A 16,265-nucleotide genomic window follows, 5' to 3' on the forward strand; every position below is an offset into this window, starting at 1 on the left:
CCCAGCTCGTCCCCGGCACCAGGCCTGAAACCTGCGGCTGCATCAGCACCATGAATTATTCAGTCCCGGGCGGAACGCCTCGACGGAGCAGTTACATCCTACAGCGAGTAGATACTCATGGAGCTACACACACGTACACCCGGAGACGCACACGCACAGCCACACGCACGCCCCCGCAGCCACACACCTGGCCACGCACCCGCGGCGCACCCGCGGAGCCGTGCACAGCCAGCCGCAGGGATGCACCGGGAGATACCCGCGGAGCGACATCCAAACACCCCCTCAGCGAGAAACACCAACAGCCCAGCCAAACACACAGATGCCAGGGTACACACCGCCACGCAAACACCCCACGCACCCAAACACAGCCGCACACGCACCCGCGGCAGCGCGGACACACGCAGAGGTGCGCGGGCAGCGAGCCCCGGCGCTCTCCCGCGCGGGCCGGGCACACTCGCGGCACGCACACGCAGATGCGCCCGGCCGCAAACCCTGCCCAAACCCCCGGGAGCACCGGGCCCGGCTCCCGGGGAGTCAGGAGTTGCTCCCCGGTACGGGGCAAGGGCAGCCCGGCCGGAGCCCGGCCGGAGACCCTTTGCAGCTCCGCACCCGCGCAGCGCCCGGGGATTTTCCGAGCCCCGCCGGCGTGCTCAGACCCACGCCGGGCAGCGCCCCCCGCCCCTCCCGGGGCGCCGCCGGGGGTCCTCAGCACGTCTACGGTCCCCGCCCGCCCGCGACGAGCCGCAGCCGGGGAAGGGCCGGGGATGCTCCGGGGCGGGCAGGGCGGCATCGCGGCCGGGCCCCGGGAGCAGCGCTAGGATGCGGCCCCGAGCCGCCGCGCCCGCTGCTGCGACGCCGGAGCCCATGCGTGCCCCCCCTCCGTGTGTCCCCCCACACCGCCGCCCCCCGCCCGGCCCCGCCGCCGCCGCACTCACTGGCTTTGCCGGGCTTGGGCCTCTGCAGCAGCTTCTGCACGGCCGCGATGTCCTCCGCCTTCACCGCCTGCACCAGCTCCTGGTCCTTGCCCATGGCTGCGCCGCGCCGGGGCTGCCGGCTGCGGGCTCACGGCCCGAGCATCCTCCGCGGCGCGGCGCGGCGAGGGGCGGCGGGCGGCGGGGGGCGGCTCGGCTCGGCACGGCTCGGCTCGGCTCGGCACGGTGCAGCCCCCCCGCCCAGCCCGCCCGCTCCGGAGGCGGGGGCGGGGGCGGCGGCGGCGGCGGGCGCCCGGGGCGGGGCGCGGCGGGGCGGGGGGGCCGCACCGGGAGCGCGGGGGGCAGCGCGGGAGAGGAGGGAGAGGAGGAGGAGGAGGACGAGCAAGAGGAGGAGGAGGAGGAGGAGAGGGCGGGGGCCGCCCGGTGCTGCGGGCGGAGCGCGGGGATCCCCCTCCCCGGTGCCGGGCCCGGGGGACGCCCCGGTGGGAGCCGCCGCGCAGCCGTGGCGTGTAACGAGCTGGCGGGTCTCAGCGGCCGGGGGGGACGGGGGCAACACGGCTGCTCGGGGCCTCTACCTCCGCAGGGAAGATCCCGGGGGGGTCCAGCAGACCCCCTCCCGGGGTACCCCGTGCTCCCCAGCCCTGATCCAGGGTGCCCTTCGCCGCTCCCCGTCCCGCCTGGCCATCGCAGCAGCCTGCGGTGCCGATAACGGAAACCGGGCAAGAGCAGCCTTCATTATTTCTGTAAATAAAGCGCTCATTACCGCGTCATTTTCCACTTTTGTTGACACAATGGCCGGTGGCATTCGACTCTCACTTTTAAGGCTGAAATGACCGAGACATTACAGTTGCGGAGGGTTCCCGGCTGTGCCGAGGGCTGAGGAAGCTGAGGAACCCGACAGGACATGGGCCAGTGATGGACAAGGCTCTAACGTCCCCGCGGTGCCATCAGGGCAGCGCACGGACATCATTCGCACGAAATCAGCTCGAATTTCTGCCCTCCCGGACAAGTTCCTAGCTAAAAGCCTCGTGCAGTCCCAGCTCCAGCAAACCGGCGTTGGGGCACACGGGGCCGGAAGGCTGCTAGCCAACTGGCCAGCACGGCGCTGGGCACTGAGGGGTGCGGTCCCAGGTGGGTGCAGTGTCCGGGGACCGGGAGCTGCGGCCCCGTGTGAGCCGCCGTGGCAGACGGGAAGATGGAGGAGGGAACCCAGCTGTCCCCCGATGCCCCCTGCCCGCCCGCCCCGCGCTGGAGCCCAAGGGTCCCCTGCACAGCCCCCAGCTCCCGCCCAGTGCCCATCTCCGGGCTGACCCCCCCGCGGCGATGGCGGGGTCCGTCTCCTCTCCCCACCCCCACTTTCCAATCCAGGACATTTGGGTTGCCAGCACGGAACGCCGTCTAATCTGCCCTCTAATCCCGCAGCCGGGCGCTGCACGGGGCCCTGAGCCGCGGCCGGGCTCCCGGGGCTGGGGGCTGGGGCTCCGCACGGGTCGGGGGCTTCCTTCACATCTGCCACCACCTGATAACAACCGGAGCGCCTCAACAAAGGTCCCTTTGTGCCCCACGGCTCCCTCCTGCTGGGCCCCCACACCCGGACACCCAGCACGGGGGGCAGCTCCTGCCCCCGCGGCCTCGCCGGGCACCGGGACCTCTGTGACCGGGGCACGGCACGGGGCAGCACGCGTGGGGCCGGTGGGGTGCACCAGCGCTGTCCCTCCTCCCCGCCTGAGCCGGGCTTTGCGGGAGGAGCTCCAGCCTGGCGTTCCTGCGGCTCCCTCGGGCTCTTGCCAAGTCGGGTTGGTCTTTGCAGAGCAGAAGAATGTGCAGTGAAATGTCCCCGTTCCTGCCCTGCACACGCCGAGAAAAACCAGCGCCCGGAACGGGCAGAGCCTGGGGCACGGGGGGTTTGGGATGGGCACTGTGGGCAACAGGCACGTGGAAACCTGACTGTGGGAGCTGGAGACAGCACCAGCAGCAGGAGGGCTCATCCCACGCAGAGATCCCCACGCATCCCCCCAGCACAGCTGCCTTTCCGATGGGAAAGCAGCACAGCAGGGCCTCTGCCCGGGCTCGGGAGGCGGCGGGGTCTGGGAGCGCACGGGGCCCGGGTGCTGGAATAACAGAGAAGAAGGAAGAGATGAAGGCAGAGTTCGGAGGCTGAAGAAGCCACCGCTGTGCTCACACCCCTCCCAGCGATCAGGGATTCACAGAGGCTGAAAGCAGACACAGCGCTGGCACGTCCCTCTGTCCCTGCTCCGTCCCGGGTGCCAGCCCTTGCCTGGGACATGCCGCACGCAGCAGCCACACGCTGGATCCCGTGCAGGGAGGGCACGGCCACCCTCGAGGCACACGGGTGTCCCCACGAGCTCTGTCACACTCTGCCCTGTGGCTCCCAGCCCCTCCGGCTCCATCAGAGCCTGAGCAGGGGCCCAGGAGCTGTCACAGGATAGAGCCCAGCCCTCCACACCAGCCGAGCTCCCTCTCCCTGCACAGGGGGGCAGAGCCGTGGCCCCCCCAGCAAGCAGCAGTATCTACAAAAATACTTTATTGTGGAGGGGGAGTGCAGGGGCTCTGTACAGTGCAGACGGGCGTCACCAGCAGACAGACACACGATGGTGGCCCCCAAAGGCGGGGGGCAGCGGGAGGCGGGGGCTGCAGCCCCTACGTGGCCTTGGGCCGGCCGTTGAGGCGGATGATGGCCCGGTAGTCCCGCACCAGGTCCCGCAGCTGGTCCAGGTAGGGGTTGATGTTCTCCTCAATCCACTCCTCCACTGTGTCAGGGAAGTAGATCCTCTCCAGCTGGGCACGCAGGTCACGGACAAAGCTCTCCCAGTCCTCGTGGAGCCTGGAGGGGGGAGAGCAGGGGGTGCAGCTCCCTCGTGCGAGGGACCCCTCCCAGCCCCATGCAGCCCCCTCCCAGCCCCCAGCACCACGTACTTCAGCACCTTGCTGCCAAAGCTCTCCATGTTGCGGGGGTTCCCAAACTGGCGCTTCCGGTGGTAGGGGCTGAACCAGCCCTTGATGGCACTGGAGAGGCACGAGGGACTTGGGGGCACGGGGGCCACCGGGGATGGGGAGCTGCACATCAGGCAGGTTCCCTCCCATGGAAATACACGGCCAGAGGCACCAATGCCACTGCTCCCCCTGCCTGTTACCTCTCCTCCTCCAGTGCCTTAAGGATGCTCTCCTTCAGGTGCCCATTAACCTGCTCCACCATGTGGTAGATCTCCACACCAGGGAACGCTCCCCTGCCCTCGCTGGGGAAAGGGAGGAGAAGGGGAGGGCTCAGCACGTGGGGTGCACTGTTGTGGTGAACCCCAGCACCCTGGCAGGTCTGGGACCAGGGCATTTGGGCGACCAAGCCTCTGCTTCCCTCCAGTGCATCCCTTCTGATGCAACTGCCCCGACCACGTGCCACGCACCAGGTGCTCTGCTCCAGCTGCACGCTCTCCAAGCCCAGCACATCCAGGACCTTCTTTTTTGCCTCTTCTGTGAAGCCCCCTGGGGGAGCGAGGAAAGGGACAGAAGAGCCAGGGACACGTCACCATCAGGCTCACCCCGGCTTCACCACATCCCCAAGACTGAGTGAGCTGAAGCTCTTCCTCCTCTGCCTCCCAGCTCCCCCAGTGCCCTGCCCAGCAGGACGGGGTCTGGCAGGCGGTGGGAGGTGAGGGTGAGCCCGGCCATGCCCCTGGGGGCTCACCGTTCACCAGGGTCTGCAGGCAGATGGCCAGCGAGGGGATGCTGACGGGCAGCAGCTCGCAGAGCACCGAGTAGTGATCGTACCTGTGGGACAGGGACAGGGACAGCCACCACCGTGCCAGCACGGCTCTGCGGGCACCAGGAGGGCACAGAGGGTCCCACCACACATTACCTCTGCCAGCCGGTGAGCACGACGCCCTGCAAGCGCAGCGGGGCCAGCCGTGGCACGGCCTGCATCACCTTCAGCCAGCTCAGGTGGTTTTTCAGGTGGTAGCTCAGCGGGGTCCAGGCCTGCGCCGGCCCCGTGGTGCCCTTGAAGGCGCTGGCGAACCAAACGGCCTCGAAGCCGCTCTCCACGTACTTGGTGAGGAACTGCACTGCAGCGGGACAGGCGCCAGCCACCAGTGCCACTGTCCCCAGGAGGCTGCGGGGGGCTCGGGGGGGATCCCCCCACCACCCCCAGGAGCCTGGCACGTCACCTTACCGATCTGCTCAGCCTCGAAGTCGGGAGCGTAGAACCACACCACGGGTGAGACGTGCTTCGCTATCCCCGACTCTGCAGGGACAGCAGCGAGGGGACCTTGGTGCCGGCAGCAGGAGGGAGCCTCGGGCTCCTCACGCTTCCCCGAGACCCACGTTCCCCCAGGGCAGGGCACGGGCTCCTGCTGGCACTGGGCACGATGCCAGGCAGGGCGGGCACAGAGCGGGTGCGGCTGAGGAGCCTGGCACAGGTGCCACCGCTGCTGTCCCTGTTCCCCTCACCCCGCAGGGCTCCCACGCTGATCTTCCTCAGCATGTCGTCCCACATGAGCACCCGCAGCCCCCAGTACTGCGCCGTGAGGAAGCCCAGAACCTCCTTGATGTGCTTCAGGTACATGGTCCCCACGTCGCCCTTGTTGTGGCTCATCCAGTTCTTGGAGTCCATCCCCTCCCCGAGATGGAAAACCTGGACTTGGGGGAAGGGACATGCTCAGCAGCCCCTGGGAGCACCCCCAGAGCCTGGGGCGAGGGCTGGGGTCCCTACACAGCCCCTGCCCACCTCGTCTGCACCGATGTGGATCCAGGTGGAGCGCCGGTGCTTCTCGATCACCTGTGACAGGATGCTCTTGAGCAGGGCCAGGGTGTCGGGGACGTGGGGGTTGAAGCTGTTGGGGAAGCGCTCGACCTCCCGCAGGTGCTGGTACTTCTCGTGCTTGAGGATGAACTGTGGGGAGGAGCCATCAGGGGGGTGCCCAGGGGGAACCCCCGTGACCTGGGATGGGGAGCAGGACTGGGGCCCTCTACCTCCACATGGCCAAAGGTCTGCACCAGGGGAACCACCTCCAGCTTGTGTTGCTCCGCCAGCTGCTGGATCCGCTCGATGTCCTCCTCGCTGGGAGGGCAGGGACAGGCTCAGCGGGGGATGCCAGGGCAGAGGGCAGAGCGTGGGGACACTTCCCCCTCCTCTGGCACCCTGCCCACGTGGCCCCGGTTGCCCCACATATGTGTGCACTTTACTGAGGGGCACAAACATTGACCTGCCAGGGCAGGAAGACCTGCTGGTGTGGCCAGCAGCACAGCCTGGCACTCTGGCCGTGGTTACCGTGGGCACGGCGCCAGGTGGGTCACACCCAGCCCCTGGCACACCGGGACCTGCGGGGGCCGCAAGCCCCACAGCCAGCTCGGCACACAGCCCTGCTCACCTGTAGGCGTACGGGGACCTGAGGATTTCCAGCTCCCCCTTGAAGGGGAACATGTCCTCGTACTCGATGAGGACGCCGTTGGCTCCCAGCTGGGACAGGAGGGGGAACACCTGCAGGGTGGGCAGGGTGGGCTCAGCAGTGGGGATGGCACAGTCCAGGTGTCAGCAGGGGCCGAGCCCTGTCAATTCATCCCCTCCTTAGCTCCTCCCTGTCCTTGGGCATCCTCACCTGTTCCAGGTAGGAGACTCTGGGCGCAGCTCCCTTGAGGTCCAGGTGGACCAGCCTCATCTCGGTGGCACTGACATCCCTGGGGACCTGCTGCTTTTGCTTCAGGGTCATTATCTTTGCTGCAGGGACCTCCAGAACGTGGCTCTGGGGGATGATGTCCTGCACGACGTCACCGGTGTCCCCCCAGAAGGCGCTGTCCTTGCTGACGTGCTTGTGCAGCTCCAGGGTAAAGCTGCAGGGAGTGGAGCAGGGATGGGGGTGTCCGTGGGGTTATGGGGGCACCAGCTGCCCCCAGCACCAGGCACCACACAAGCTCAGCCCAGGGGGTGCCACAAACCCCGGCCCCCTTGGGGTCCTGCCGTCACCTCACCTGTCACGGAAGAGGAACTTGATGCCAGCCAAGGCAACGAGGAGCAGCACGACGAGGCGCAGCAGGTTCAGCCGGTGGCTCCGCTGGAAGGCCATCTCTGGGATCTCTGGGGACACACACGGGGTCTGGTAGTCCGTGGCCAGCAGTGGCCAGAGGGACCCCAAGCACAGGTGAGCCCACCCAGCCCCACGTACCGTGCCCTGCTCCCCTGCCCGGGGCAGCACGAGACCCAGAGAAAGGCGACATGGGGGCAACCCCTCTGGCCAGCCTGGTGCCCATCGGGGACGCGCGGCAGTGCCCCGTGTGTCCCTCCTACCTCGTGTGCCCCAGCGTGGGGCCAGCGCCGGCTCCGCCTCTCCCTCTGCCCGCACGGGTGAGGCCGGAGCCCGAGCAAACAGGGCGGCGGCGGCAGGGCAGGTCCCCACCGGGGATCCCGAGCAGCTGCCGGCTCACCCCCGAGCCAGGGGCCGTGTCACAGGGCGGCTGGATGGGATGGCATCACGGGGTGGGCACGGCGCATCCCTGCGGGTAGGGAAGAGGTGATTGGGAGCCAACCGGGCACATGCCAGCACCGGGCTGCACCAGGGATGGCACCGGCACTGGCAGGGTGAGGGTGGCAGCCCGGACCGCCTTGGCACCCGCAGGGGCCGTGTGAGAGGCAGCACGGATCCTCCTGGGAGCCACGTTCAGGCACTTCTGCCCCTTCTTTCTCCTGTTTCTCTGGTTCTGGAGTGTTCAGTGAGGCCCGGACAGGGCAGCGCAGCCCCCCCGGCCCCGCGGAACCGCTGCCAGCGCTCCTGGTGAGCTGCCACCCAAACACACCCGAGCTCAGGGTTAAATTCAGCTCCTGCAGACTGGGGAAGTGAAAAGCAGATTTTGGCAGCTGCGGGTGCCCAAGCGGCTCAGCTGATCGCGAGGGTTTTGTTTGTGTTGCCAGAGCGGTGGCACCGGGGAGAGCCGCGCTGAGCCGCCCCGCGCCTCCGAGTGAGCCCTTTCCCAGACACAGCCCTAATCCCTCCCGACACCCCTGCTGCCGCGGGGGGCAGGGGCTGAGCGCCCGGGACCCCCCCCCCCCGGGCAGCAGGACATGCTGTCCCCAGAGCACGAGCCCCCAGCAAGAGCAGGTCACAGGGCAGGACAGCGACGTGCTCCATCCCTGCTCCATCCCCACGTCCCGGTGCCCGCGGGTACCCAGTCCCTCGGTGCCCGTGGGCAGGAGGAGGAGCAGGAGCCGGTTTTTTTGGGGGAGCAGGCTGATCGCTGCACTCCTTCCCTCGTGGCACTGCAGCTCCTGTGCTGCGGGGGACAAATGTGGTTCCCGCTCCCTGCCGTGCCCAGCTCGGGATATTCCTGGCAGCTCCAGCACAGCCCAGCAGGGATGTGCCGGGCTGGAGATGGCTGCCAGCCCAGGGGTCACCACTGGGTGCACGGAAAGGCTGAGAGGGCACACGGGAGGGGGGTCAGTGGCCCCTGGGCACGCAGCATGGGGAGCCCAGCACCCAGGAAGGCCATAAATATGCCAAGTGCTAATGGCGCTGTCATGGGAACACAGCGCCTGATCGGAACAGGGATAAATATTTAGACAGACGCTGTCAGCTCGCCAGGATTCGGTGTTTTTAATGCACGTTATCTTATTTAAATAGGGCAGGTTCTAAGGGCTGGAGCTCCCTGGCACAGCCAGGGCCAGGGATGGACGCTGGCCGGAGCGGGGAGTCCCAAGGGGTGCCGGGGCCAGCCAGGGGCCGCGTCCCTGCGCCACGGGGACATCCCTGGGCAGCGAGGGCTCAGCCGATGGATGCCGCCCCTCTAACCCGGCACCTCGCCGCGAGCACCCGCTGTATTTATGAACGTCACATCTGCCAGCGCTGGGGGACGGCGCTGCCGCGGGCCCGGGGAGGCTCGGAGGAGCTCCGCACAACCGGCCAGGCTGACTCAACGCTTCACCGGCAGCGGGGCGAGGAGGGGCCGCACCCCCGGCCCCCTCCCTGCCCCCAGGTGCCAGCCCCCTGCATCCAGCCCGGCTCCCCGCTTACCTTCCAGAGCCCCGAGGAGGGGAGGATGGGAGCAAACAAACCCAAACCTGAGCCCTGAGGGCATGGCAGGGGCCGTGCGGGGGAGGGAGCCGAGTGTCGCGTGGGTGGCAGGTGCCACTGCGTTCCGTGGGCTGGCAGCGAGGGTTTCGGGTGCCAGCCGGCTGCCCACAGCCCCGCTGCGGTGCTCCCCGGCGTCTCCCTGCCGAAGCCCCGTGCCCCGGCACGCCCGGCCGTGGGGGAGCCGTGCTGCTCCGTGCACACTCGGGGGGCACGCTCGCACACACGTGCGCACGCTGGCGTGCTTCCAGAGCATTCCATGGCCAGCCTGGCCGTGAGCAGCCCGTGCTGCCAGCCTGTGCCCCCAGGACGAGCTGCCCCTCGCCAGGGGTCACGGGGCTGCAGCCCCACAGCCGGGGCACTCCTGCGTGGGGAGGCTGCAGGTCCCTGTGGGGCTGCAGGAGGGGGCTGTTCCCTCATCCCTGGGCACAGCTGGTCCCTGTCGCATCCCGGTCCCTCCCGGGAGCACGCATGGAGCAGCCCCTGGGCACAAGGGACCCTCTGCACACCCCACCCATCCCTCCGTGCTGCGGGGCACCACCCACACACCCCGCCAACCCGGCACAGCCCACAGCGCCCCGCACCAAGGACACCTTGGGCACTCCCGCTCTCCACGGCACCCTCCGGGCTCTGCTCGGCAGCGCTGCGGCCCCGGGCACACCTGCGTCCTCCGCGGGCATCCCCGCATCCTCCCAAGCATCCCTGCATCTTCCCCGGGCTTCCCTGCGGCACCGGGGCCCCGCATCCCCCCGAGCATCCCCGCATCCTCCCGGTACCGGTCCCCACCGCGGCGCCGGCCATCTCCCGGCCCCGAGCATCCCCCGCTCCCCCGGCCCTTACCGGCAGGTGCGGGGCGGCCGCGGGCACCGCCGGGAGCGGGAGCGGGCGCGGGCGCGGGCACGGCCGCCGCCGCCGCCGCTCTTAAAGGGCCCGGTGCCCGCCGGTGCGGCAAGTGAGGAGGGATGCACCGGGCTCCGCCACCCGCCGCGCACAGCGGGCACCGTGCCCAGCGCCCCGGTGCCACACGCGCGCGGCGGGGAGCACCGGCAGAGCGCGGAGCCGCCGTCCGCCCTGACCGGGAGGCACCGGCAACAAGGGGCGGCCCTGGGGCGGCTCCGCGGTGCCCGGTGCGTGCCCGGTGTCGGTTCCCAGTGCCCGTTCGGGCTCGGTGCGTGCCCAGTGCCCGCCCCCGCGCAGCGATGCCCGGTGTGGGCTCTGTGCCTGGAGCCCGGTGTGTGTCCCGTGTCCCAGGTCCCGTGTCCCGTGTCCCGTGTCCTGTGTCCCGTGTCCCGTGTCCTGTGTCCCGTGCCTGTTGTGTGTCCGGTGTGTGTCCCATGTCCCGTGTCCCATGTCCCATGTCCCGTGTCCTGTGTCCCGTGTTCCGTGTCCCGTGTCCTGTGTCCCATGTCCCGTGCCTGTTGTGTGTCCGGTGTGTGTCCCATGTCCCGTGTCCCATGTCCCGTGTCCTGTGTCCCGTGTTCCGTGTCCCGTGTCCTGTGTCCCATGTCCCGTGCCTGTTGTGTGTCCGGTGTGTATCCCATGTCCCGTGTCCCATGTCCCATGTCCCGTGCCTGTTGTGTGTCCGGTGTGTGTCCCATGTCCCACGGTTCGTGTCCCATACTTGGCGCCCAGTGTGTGCCCTGTGTCCAGTGTGCGTCCCATGTCCCATGTCCCGTATCTCGTGCCCCACATCCCATGTCCCTTGTTCCATGCCTCGTATCCCATGTCCCATATCCCATAATGTCCCATATCCCATATTGTGTCCCATATCCCATATCCCACAATATCCCATAATGTCCCGTATCTCATATTCCATATTCCATATCCCATAATATCCTATATCCCATATCCCATATCCCATATCCCATAATATCCCATATCCCATATGCCATATCCCATAATGTCCCATATGCCATATCCCATATGCCATATCCCATAATGTCCCATATCCCATATCCCATAATATCCCATAATATCCCATAATATCCCACATCCCACATCCCAGATCCCATTCCCAGCACAGCGCCCCCTGGCGGCACCGCTGCGCACGCGCTCGCCCCCCCCCCCCCCCCCCCGCCGCGCTCCGTGGTCTCGCCCGTCGCTCCCCCCGCGCCCCGGCCGTGGTCCGTCCCTCCGCCCCGCTCCCGCGCATGCGCGCTCCCGCCGGACGCGGCCCGGGCCGGCTGCGCGCTCGGGCGGCGCCGCGCGCACGCGCAGAGCGGGGAGCCGTGAGGGGACCGGGCCCGGGAGCGGGAGCGGGACCGGGGGGACGCGGGGTGAGCGAGACCCGCGGGCCGGGCCGACACCCCGCGGCGTCAGAGAGGCCCCGCAGGCTTTAGGGAGTCCCCCGAGCGCGGGCGCGGCGCGGCGGCACCATGAACGCGGCGCAGGGCACGGTGGGCAGCGACCCGGTGATCCTGGCCACGGCCGGCTACGACCACACGGTGCGGTTCTGGCAGGCGCACAGCGGCATCTGCACCCGCACGGTGCAGCACCAGGACTCCGTATCCTTCCTTCTTTCCCCGCCGCCCCGGCGGCTCGGGGCCGGCCCCGCGTTCGGGCCCCGGGCCGGGCCCGGCTGATGCTCCGTACCGACCTTAACGGCGCCCGCAGCAGGTGAACGCCCTGGAGATCACGCCGGACCGGAGCATGATCGCGGCCGCAGGTGAGCGCTCCTGCCCCGCCGGTGCTGAGGCGCTGCCCGGTGCTGAACCGCTGCCCGGTGCTGAGGCGCTGCCCGGTGCTGAACCGCTGCCCGGTGCTGAGGCGCTGCCCGGTGCTCGGCCGCTGCCCGGTGCGGATGCATTGCCCAGTGCTGAGATGCTGCCCGGTGCTCGGCCGCTGCCCGGTGCTGAGGCGCTGCCCGGTGCTGAGGCGCTGCCCGGTGCTGATGCACTGCCCGGTGCTGAGGCGCTGCCCGGTGCTGAGGCGCTGCCCGGTGCTCGCAGGGTACCAGCACATCCGCATGTACGACCTGAACTCCAACAACCCCAACCCCGTCATCAACTACGACGGCGTGAGCAAGAACATCACCTCGGTGGGGTTCCACGAGGACGGCCGCTGGATGTACACGGGCGGCGAGGACTGCATGGCCCGCATCTGGGACCTCCGGTGGGCACCGGGGCTTCCCCCGCCCGGCCGGCAGCACCCCCGGGCTGCGGGGCCGAGCCTGTAGCCCTGAGCGCCCCTCCCTGGCTCTGTCACACATCCCACAACCCCTGAGCGCCCCTCCCTGGCTCTGTCACACATCCCACAACCCCTGAGCACCCCTCCCTGGCTCTGTCACAGGTCCCACAACCCCTGAGCATCCCTCCCTGGCTCTGTCACACATCCCATAACCCCTGAGCACCCCTACCCCACTGTCACAGGTCCCACAACCCCTGAGCATCCCTCCCTGGCTCTGTCACACATCCCATAACCCCTGAGCACCCCTACCCCACTGTCACAGGTCCCACAGCCCTGAGCATCCCTCCCTCCGTGTCACAGGTCCCGGAACCTCCAGTGCCAGCGCATTTTCCAGGTGAACGCTCCCATCAACTGCGTCTGCCTGCACCCCAACCAGGTGAGGAAGCTGCCTCCTCTGAGTTCCCAGCTCAGGGAATCCTGAGGAACATGAGCTTAAAGCTCATCCCACTCCACCCCCTGCCACGGCAGGGACACCTTCCACTCCCCAGGCTGCTCCCAGCCCTGTCCAGCCTGGCCTGGGACACTGCCAGGGATGCAGGGGCAGCCACAGCTGCTCTGGGCTGTTCCTGTGGCTCCTCTGGGTAAACCTGAGGGGCTGCAGAGATGTATCCCAGCAGAAGATGGGGTACAGCACAACGTGGGCTGGGGGCTTCACGCGATGTGTTTGTGCTGATGACCTGGTGGCTGCTGCAAAGGGACAGTGCAGGGGCTGCACTGAGCTCATCCCATGGGAGGATGCACGCCCTTGGAGCGGGCTCTGCCCCCGAGCAGCCCTGGGGATGTGATGGGAACAAAGCTGGAAGAGTGAGGGCAGCTGGGAAGCTTGAGGGTGACAACACTGCCAAGGAAAAGCATCCTGGGGCCTTTGGCTGTGATTCCCTTCAGGTGGGGCTTGGTTGAAGTTCCCCAGTGGGTTCAGCAGCTGTTGCTGAGCAGAGGGAGAGTGGGGGCACTTGAAGAGGCTGAAGGGAGCAGGAGCAGGGAAATCAATAGGGATCAGTCAGTGCTAATGGCTGGGCTGGGCTTGCAGGGCTGTGGTTTTGCCTGCAGACAGGGCCGTGCAAACCTCTGTAAAGTCCTGAGTAATGGAAACGTTCCCTTGCGTTTCATTTGGCAAAGGTTTAATTTTGCAGATCAGGAATTTCAGGCGAAATTCGAGATGGGTTATTTGGACCAGGCTATCCAAATCATGCAGACAATCCACCGTCCTGTAGTGTCAGTGCTGCCAGAGTGTGTTGTGTTAAATGAATGTTGCTGAACACAGGTCTTAGATGTGAAATAATCCCTGACCACGGTGCTGCTGAGGTGCAGAGTGTTGGTTTGTGAGCAGAAGGTGGTTAATTAGACCAAAGGTGGCAGCATTTGTTCGGGCAGTTCCGTGGCTCTGCAGTTCCCTCTGCAGAGATGCTGATCCGATTATCCAGAGATTCCTCACGGTCTGAGTAAAGCCATGAAAACTTTGGACTCATCATTTACACCTGCTGAGAGGGGGCTGAGGAGCCCAGAAGAGACTTTTGTGCAGTCAGATAAATGCATTGAGTGGTGTCTGTCGCCTCGGAAGCAGCCTCTGCTCCCAGGGACAGGATTAGCTGTGCCTGATGACCTGATCTCCTCTAGGGATTCTGCTAAAATTATGGGCAGCGCAGGGCTGTCGATAAAGGCCTGGTTTGAGTGGAGACATGCCAGCATTGTCTTCTGCTCTGAGCACGGGATCAGAGCCAGGACTCCTGCCCTTGGCTCTTGTCCTTCCCCTGAGAAGGGGGGAGAGAGAGGAAAAACCCACTTTAGGTTGTGTTTTTCTGGTATCTGCACCCTTGAGTGCTTCAGCTGTTCAGTGGCCAACCTGCCCCTTAATGCTGCCTCTCAGACGTGCTGAAAACCACCTGGCTGCTGTGGATGTCGTTTGGAGCTGTGGCTGTGCCACAGCCCTGGAGCCGGGACAGCTCTGTTTGCTCTGGGGTTTAGAAAATCAGCAAACCCTTCTGGGGAGGGAAACAGCCTTTTGTGGAGTGTCACGGGAGTCTGGGACAGGCAGGGTGTGAAACAGCCCTGAGCTGGGGAGAGAGGAGGCAGGACAGGACCGTGCTGCTTGACCCCAGAGCAGGGCTGCAGTGGTGCTGCAGTGCTGCTGCTCACCGTGCCCACAGAGACACGGCCGTGTGCCCTGCAGGCAGAGCTGATCGTGGGCGACCAGAGCGGGGCCATCCACATCTGGGACCTGAAGACTGACCACAACGAGCAGCTCATCCCCGAGCCCGAGGTGTCGGTGAACTCGGTGCACATCGACCCCGATGCCAGTTACATGGCGGCCGTGAACAGCTCGGTGAGCTCCGCCGGGCCCTGCCGGGGCGGGGAGCTGGGTTCAGGTGGGCATCCAGCAGCAGCCTGGGCACACATCCCGCCGTGTCCCTGCAGGGAAACTGCTACGTGTGGAACCTGACGGGCGGCATCGGCGAGGAGGTGACGCAGCTGATCCCCAAGACCAAGATCCCGGCACACAACCGCTACGCCCTGCAGTGCAAGTTCAGCCCCGACTCCACGTGAGTGTGGAGCCCCTCACTCCCTCCCAGGGCAAGCAGGGGCCTTTCGGGGCGGGCAGGGGCCAGCTGTGCCTCCAGCTGTGGCTGCTGCTGGCTCCACACTGCAGGTCCCCAGGGAGGAGCAGGACAGGAGCAGGGGATGTGGCACCAGGGGGTTGCTGTCAGGGGCGTCCCACTCGTGCTCCCCGAGCTCAGCAAAGTTTGCAGCCATGAGCTGTTCTTCAGCTGCTGCAGTGTGAGCTCCTTCACGCAGTCTGTTCAGCTGGAATCTGCTAAATCAGACAGTGCAGGTGTAGGGAGATCTGATTGCAGTGGGGGCAGGTCTCCAGGCTGTCACTGGCCCTGGCCCAGGTCTGTGGTAACCAGAGGCCCACAGGGGGACAGTGACTGATGAGGTTGCCCTCAGATGTCTCCTTCTTGCAGGCTCTTGGCCACCTGTTCTGCAGATCAGACGTGCAAGATCTGGAGGACCTCAAACTTCTCTCTGATGACGGAGCTGAGCATTAAGAGCAACAACCCTGGGGAGACGTCGCGGGGCTGGATGTGGGACTGCGCCTTCTCCGGGGACTCCCAGTACATCGTCACAGGTGAGGCACCACCTGGGCTGTGCCAGGGCCCTGCAGCAGCCAGGCCTGCCCAGTTACCCTGGCTGGGACGTGGCCAGAGCCTGGGGCACAGGGGGTGTGAGGTGGGAGCAGCCAGTTCTGACCTGGAGCATTTTGTGCTGCTGCAGTGGGGCAGTGTTGGGACTGGAGAGGAGAGCTCCAGCTGTGCTGTTCATCTCACAGCCCACAGCCTGTTAGGCCCTTGAACACACCTGTGTTTCCTCGCTCACTGCTCTCCAAAAGAATGAAACCCCACGTACAGAGAAATGCACTGAGCTGCTCTGCCTTGCTGGTTATCACCAGCCCTAAGGATGGCTGAAGGAAGCAAGAGCAAAGTATTTCTTAGAATAATAGTAAAAAAGAAACTTAAAAGATAATATATATCCCACTCTTCTTTACCTCTGTGTTCCAGCCTCCTCTGATAACCTGGCCAGACTGTGGTGTGTGGAGACAGGAGAGATCAAGAGGGAATACAGTGGCCACCAGAAAGCCGTGGTGTGCCTGGCCTTCAATGACAGCGTCTTGGGATAACGGGCACGTGTGGCAAGGACAGGACCTCTGCTTGTTTCCCCTTGCCTTGCCAGACCCTCTCCAGAGCCCGGGACACGCTCTGTACCCATCCCCTCCCGCATGGAGAGGGCTGGGGCTCTGACAGGGGCAGCTGCAGCTGCCTGGGGTGAGACCAGGCTTCAGCTCCAGGCAGGACATTGCTGAAGTGTGTGGCCCTGAGGGAGGGAATGGGAGAGGGAGGCACGGTCCCACTGCAGGGACACGGGTACAGTTCAGCTGCAGGAATCCCTGGGGCATTGGCTGCTGACTGCTCTGGATGTTCTTGTACCCCAGAGTGGGAAAAAAATAAAACTCAGCCTTTGCCAGTGATGGGAGAGGCTGATCAAAGAGGAGAAGCAGCTCTTGTCTTGGTTTGCAATC

At 66.3% G+C, this 16,265-nt stretch overlaps 4 protein-coding genes across 4 annotated transcripts in view; 2 read left to right on the plus strand and 2 right to left on the minus strand.

Annotated features, from left to right (window-relative positions):
* CASKIN1 (CASK interacting protein 1) overlaps positions 1–1,071 on the minus strand; it is a 29,293-nt gene extending 28,222 nt beyond the window's left edge. Inside the window, exon 1 of the mRNA XM_053957641.1 lies at positions 936–1,071. Within this exon, the coding sequence (XP_053813616.1) occupies positions 936–1,029 (94 nt within the window). The 5' untranslated portion in view covers positions 1,030–1,071. The remainder of the gene's footprint in view (positions 1–935) is intronic.
* A 2,389-nt stretch (positions 1,072–3,460) lies between these two features.
* On the minus strand, positions 3,461–9,913 carry LOC128796209 (hexosaminidase D-like). The gene is made up of 15 exons (XM_053957664.1): positions 9,845–9,913; positions 7,231–7,436; positions 6,915–7,020; positions 6,545–6,776; positions 6,317–6,426; positions 5,919–6,006; positions 5,674–5,838; positions 5,397–5,580; positions 5,119–5,190; positions 4,807–5,011; positions 4,636–4,718; positions 4,355–4,433; positions 4,088–4,189; positions 3,870–3,959; positions 3,461–3,777 (listed from the first exon to the last, which is right to left on the minus strand). Exons 3-15 carry the CDS (start codon positions 7,007–7,009, stop codon positions 3,594–3,596), a joined length of 1,689 nt encoding a protein of 562 aa, XP_053813639.1. The 5' UTR covers positions 7,010–7,020; positions 7,231–7,436; positions 9,845–9,913; the 3' UTR covers positions 3,461–3,593.
* LOC128796351 (basic proline-rich protein-like) lies at positions 9,476–11,236 on the plus strand. The gene is made up of 2 exons (XM_053957888.1): positions 9,476–10,131; positions 11,023–11,236. The coding sequence occupies exons 1-2, from the start codon at positions 9,476–9,478 to the stop codon at positions 11,234–11,236; spliced, it is 870 nt and encodes a 289-aa protein (XP_053813863.1).
* A 41-nt stretch (positions 11,237–11,277) lies between these two features.
* Positions 11,278–16,240, plus strand: MLST8 (MTOR associated protein, LST8 homolog). The gene is made up of 8 exons (XM_053957669.1): positions 11,278–11,508; positions 11,618–11,669; positions 11,953–12,115; positions 12,491–12,566; positions 14,361–14,513; positions 14,606–14,730; positions 15,154–15,317; positions 15,748–16,240. The coding sequence occupies exons 1-8, from the start codon at positions 11,380–11,382 to the stop codon at positions 15,864–15,866; spliced, it is 981 nt and encodes a 326-aa protein (XP_053813644.1). The 5' UTR covers positions 11,278–11,379; the 3' UTR covers positions 15,867–16,240.
* The last annotated feature ends 25 nt before the right edge of the window (positions 16,241–16,265 follow it).

The sequence above is a fragment of the Vidua chalybeata genome, chromosome 16, assembly GCF_026979565.1.
Source record: "Vidua chalybeata isolate OUT-0048 chromosome 16, bVidCha1 merged haplotype, whole genome shotgun sequence".
Classification (NCBI taxonomy): Eukaryota; Metazoa; Chordata; class Aves; order Passeriformes; family Viduidae; genus Vidua; species Vidua chalybeata.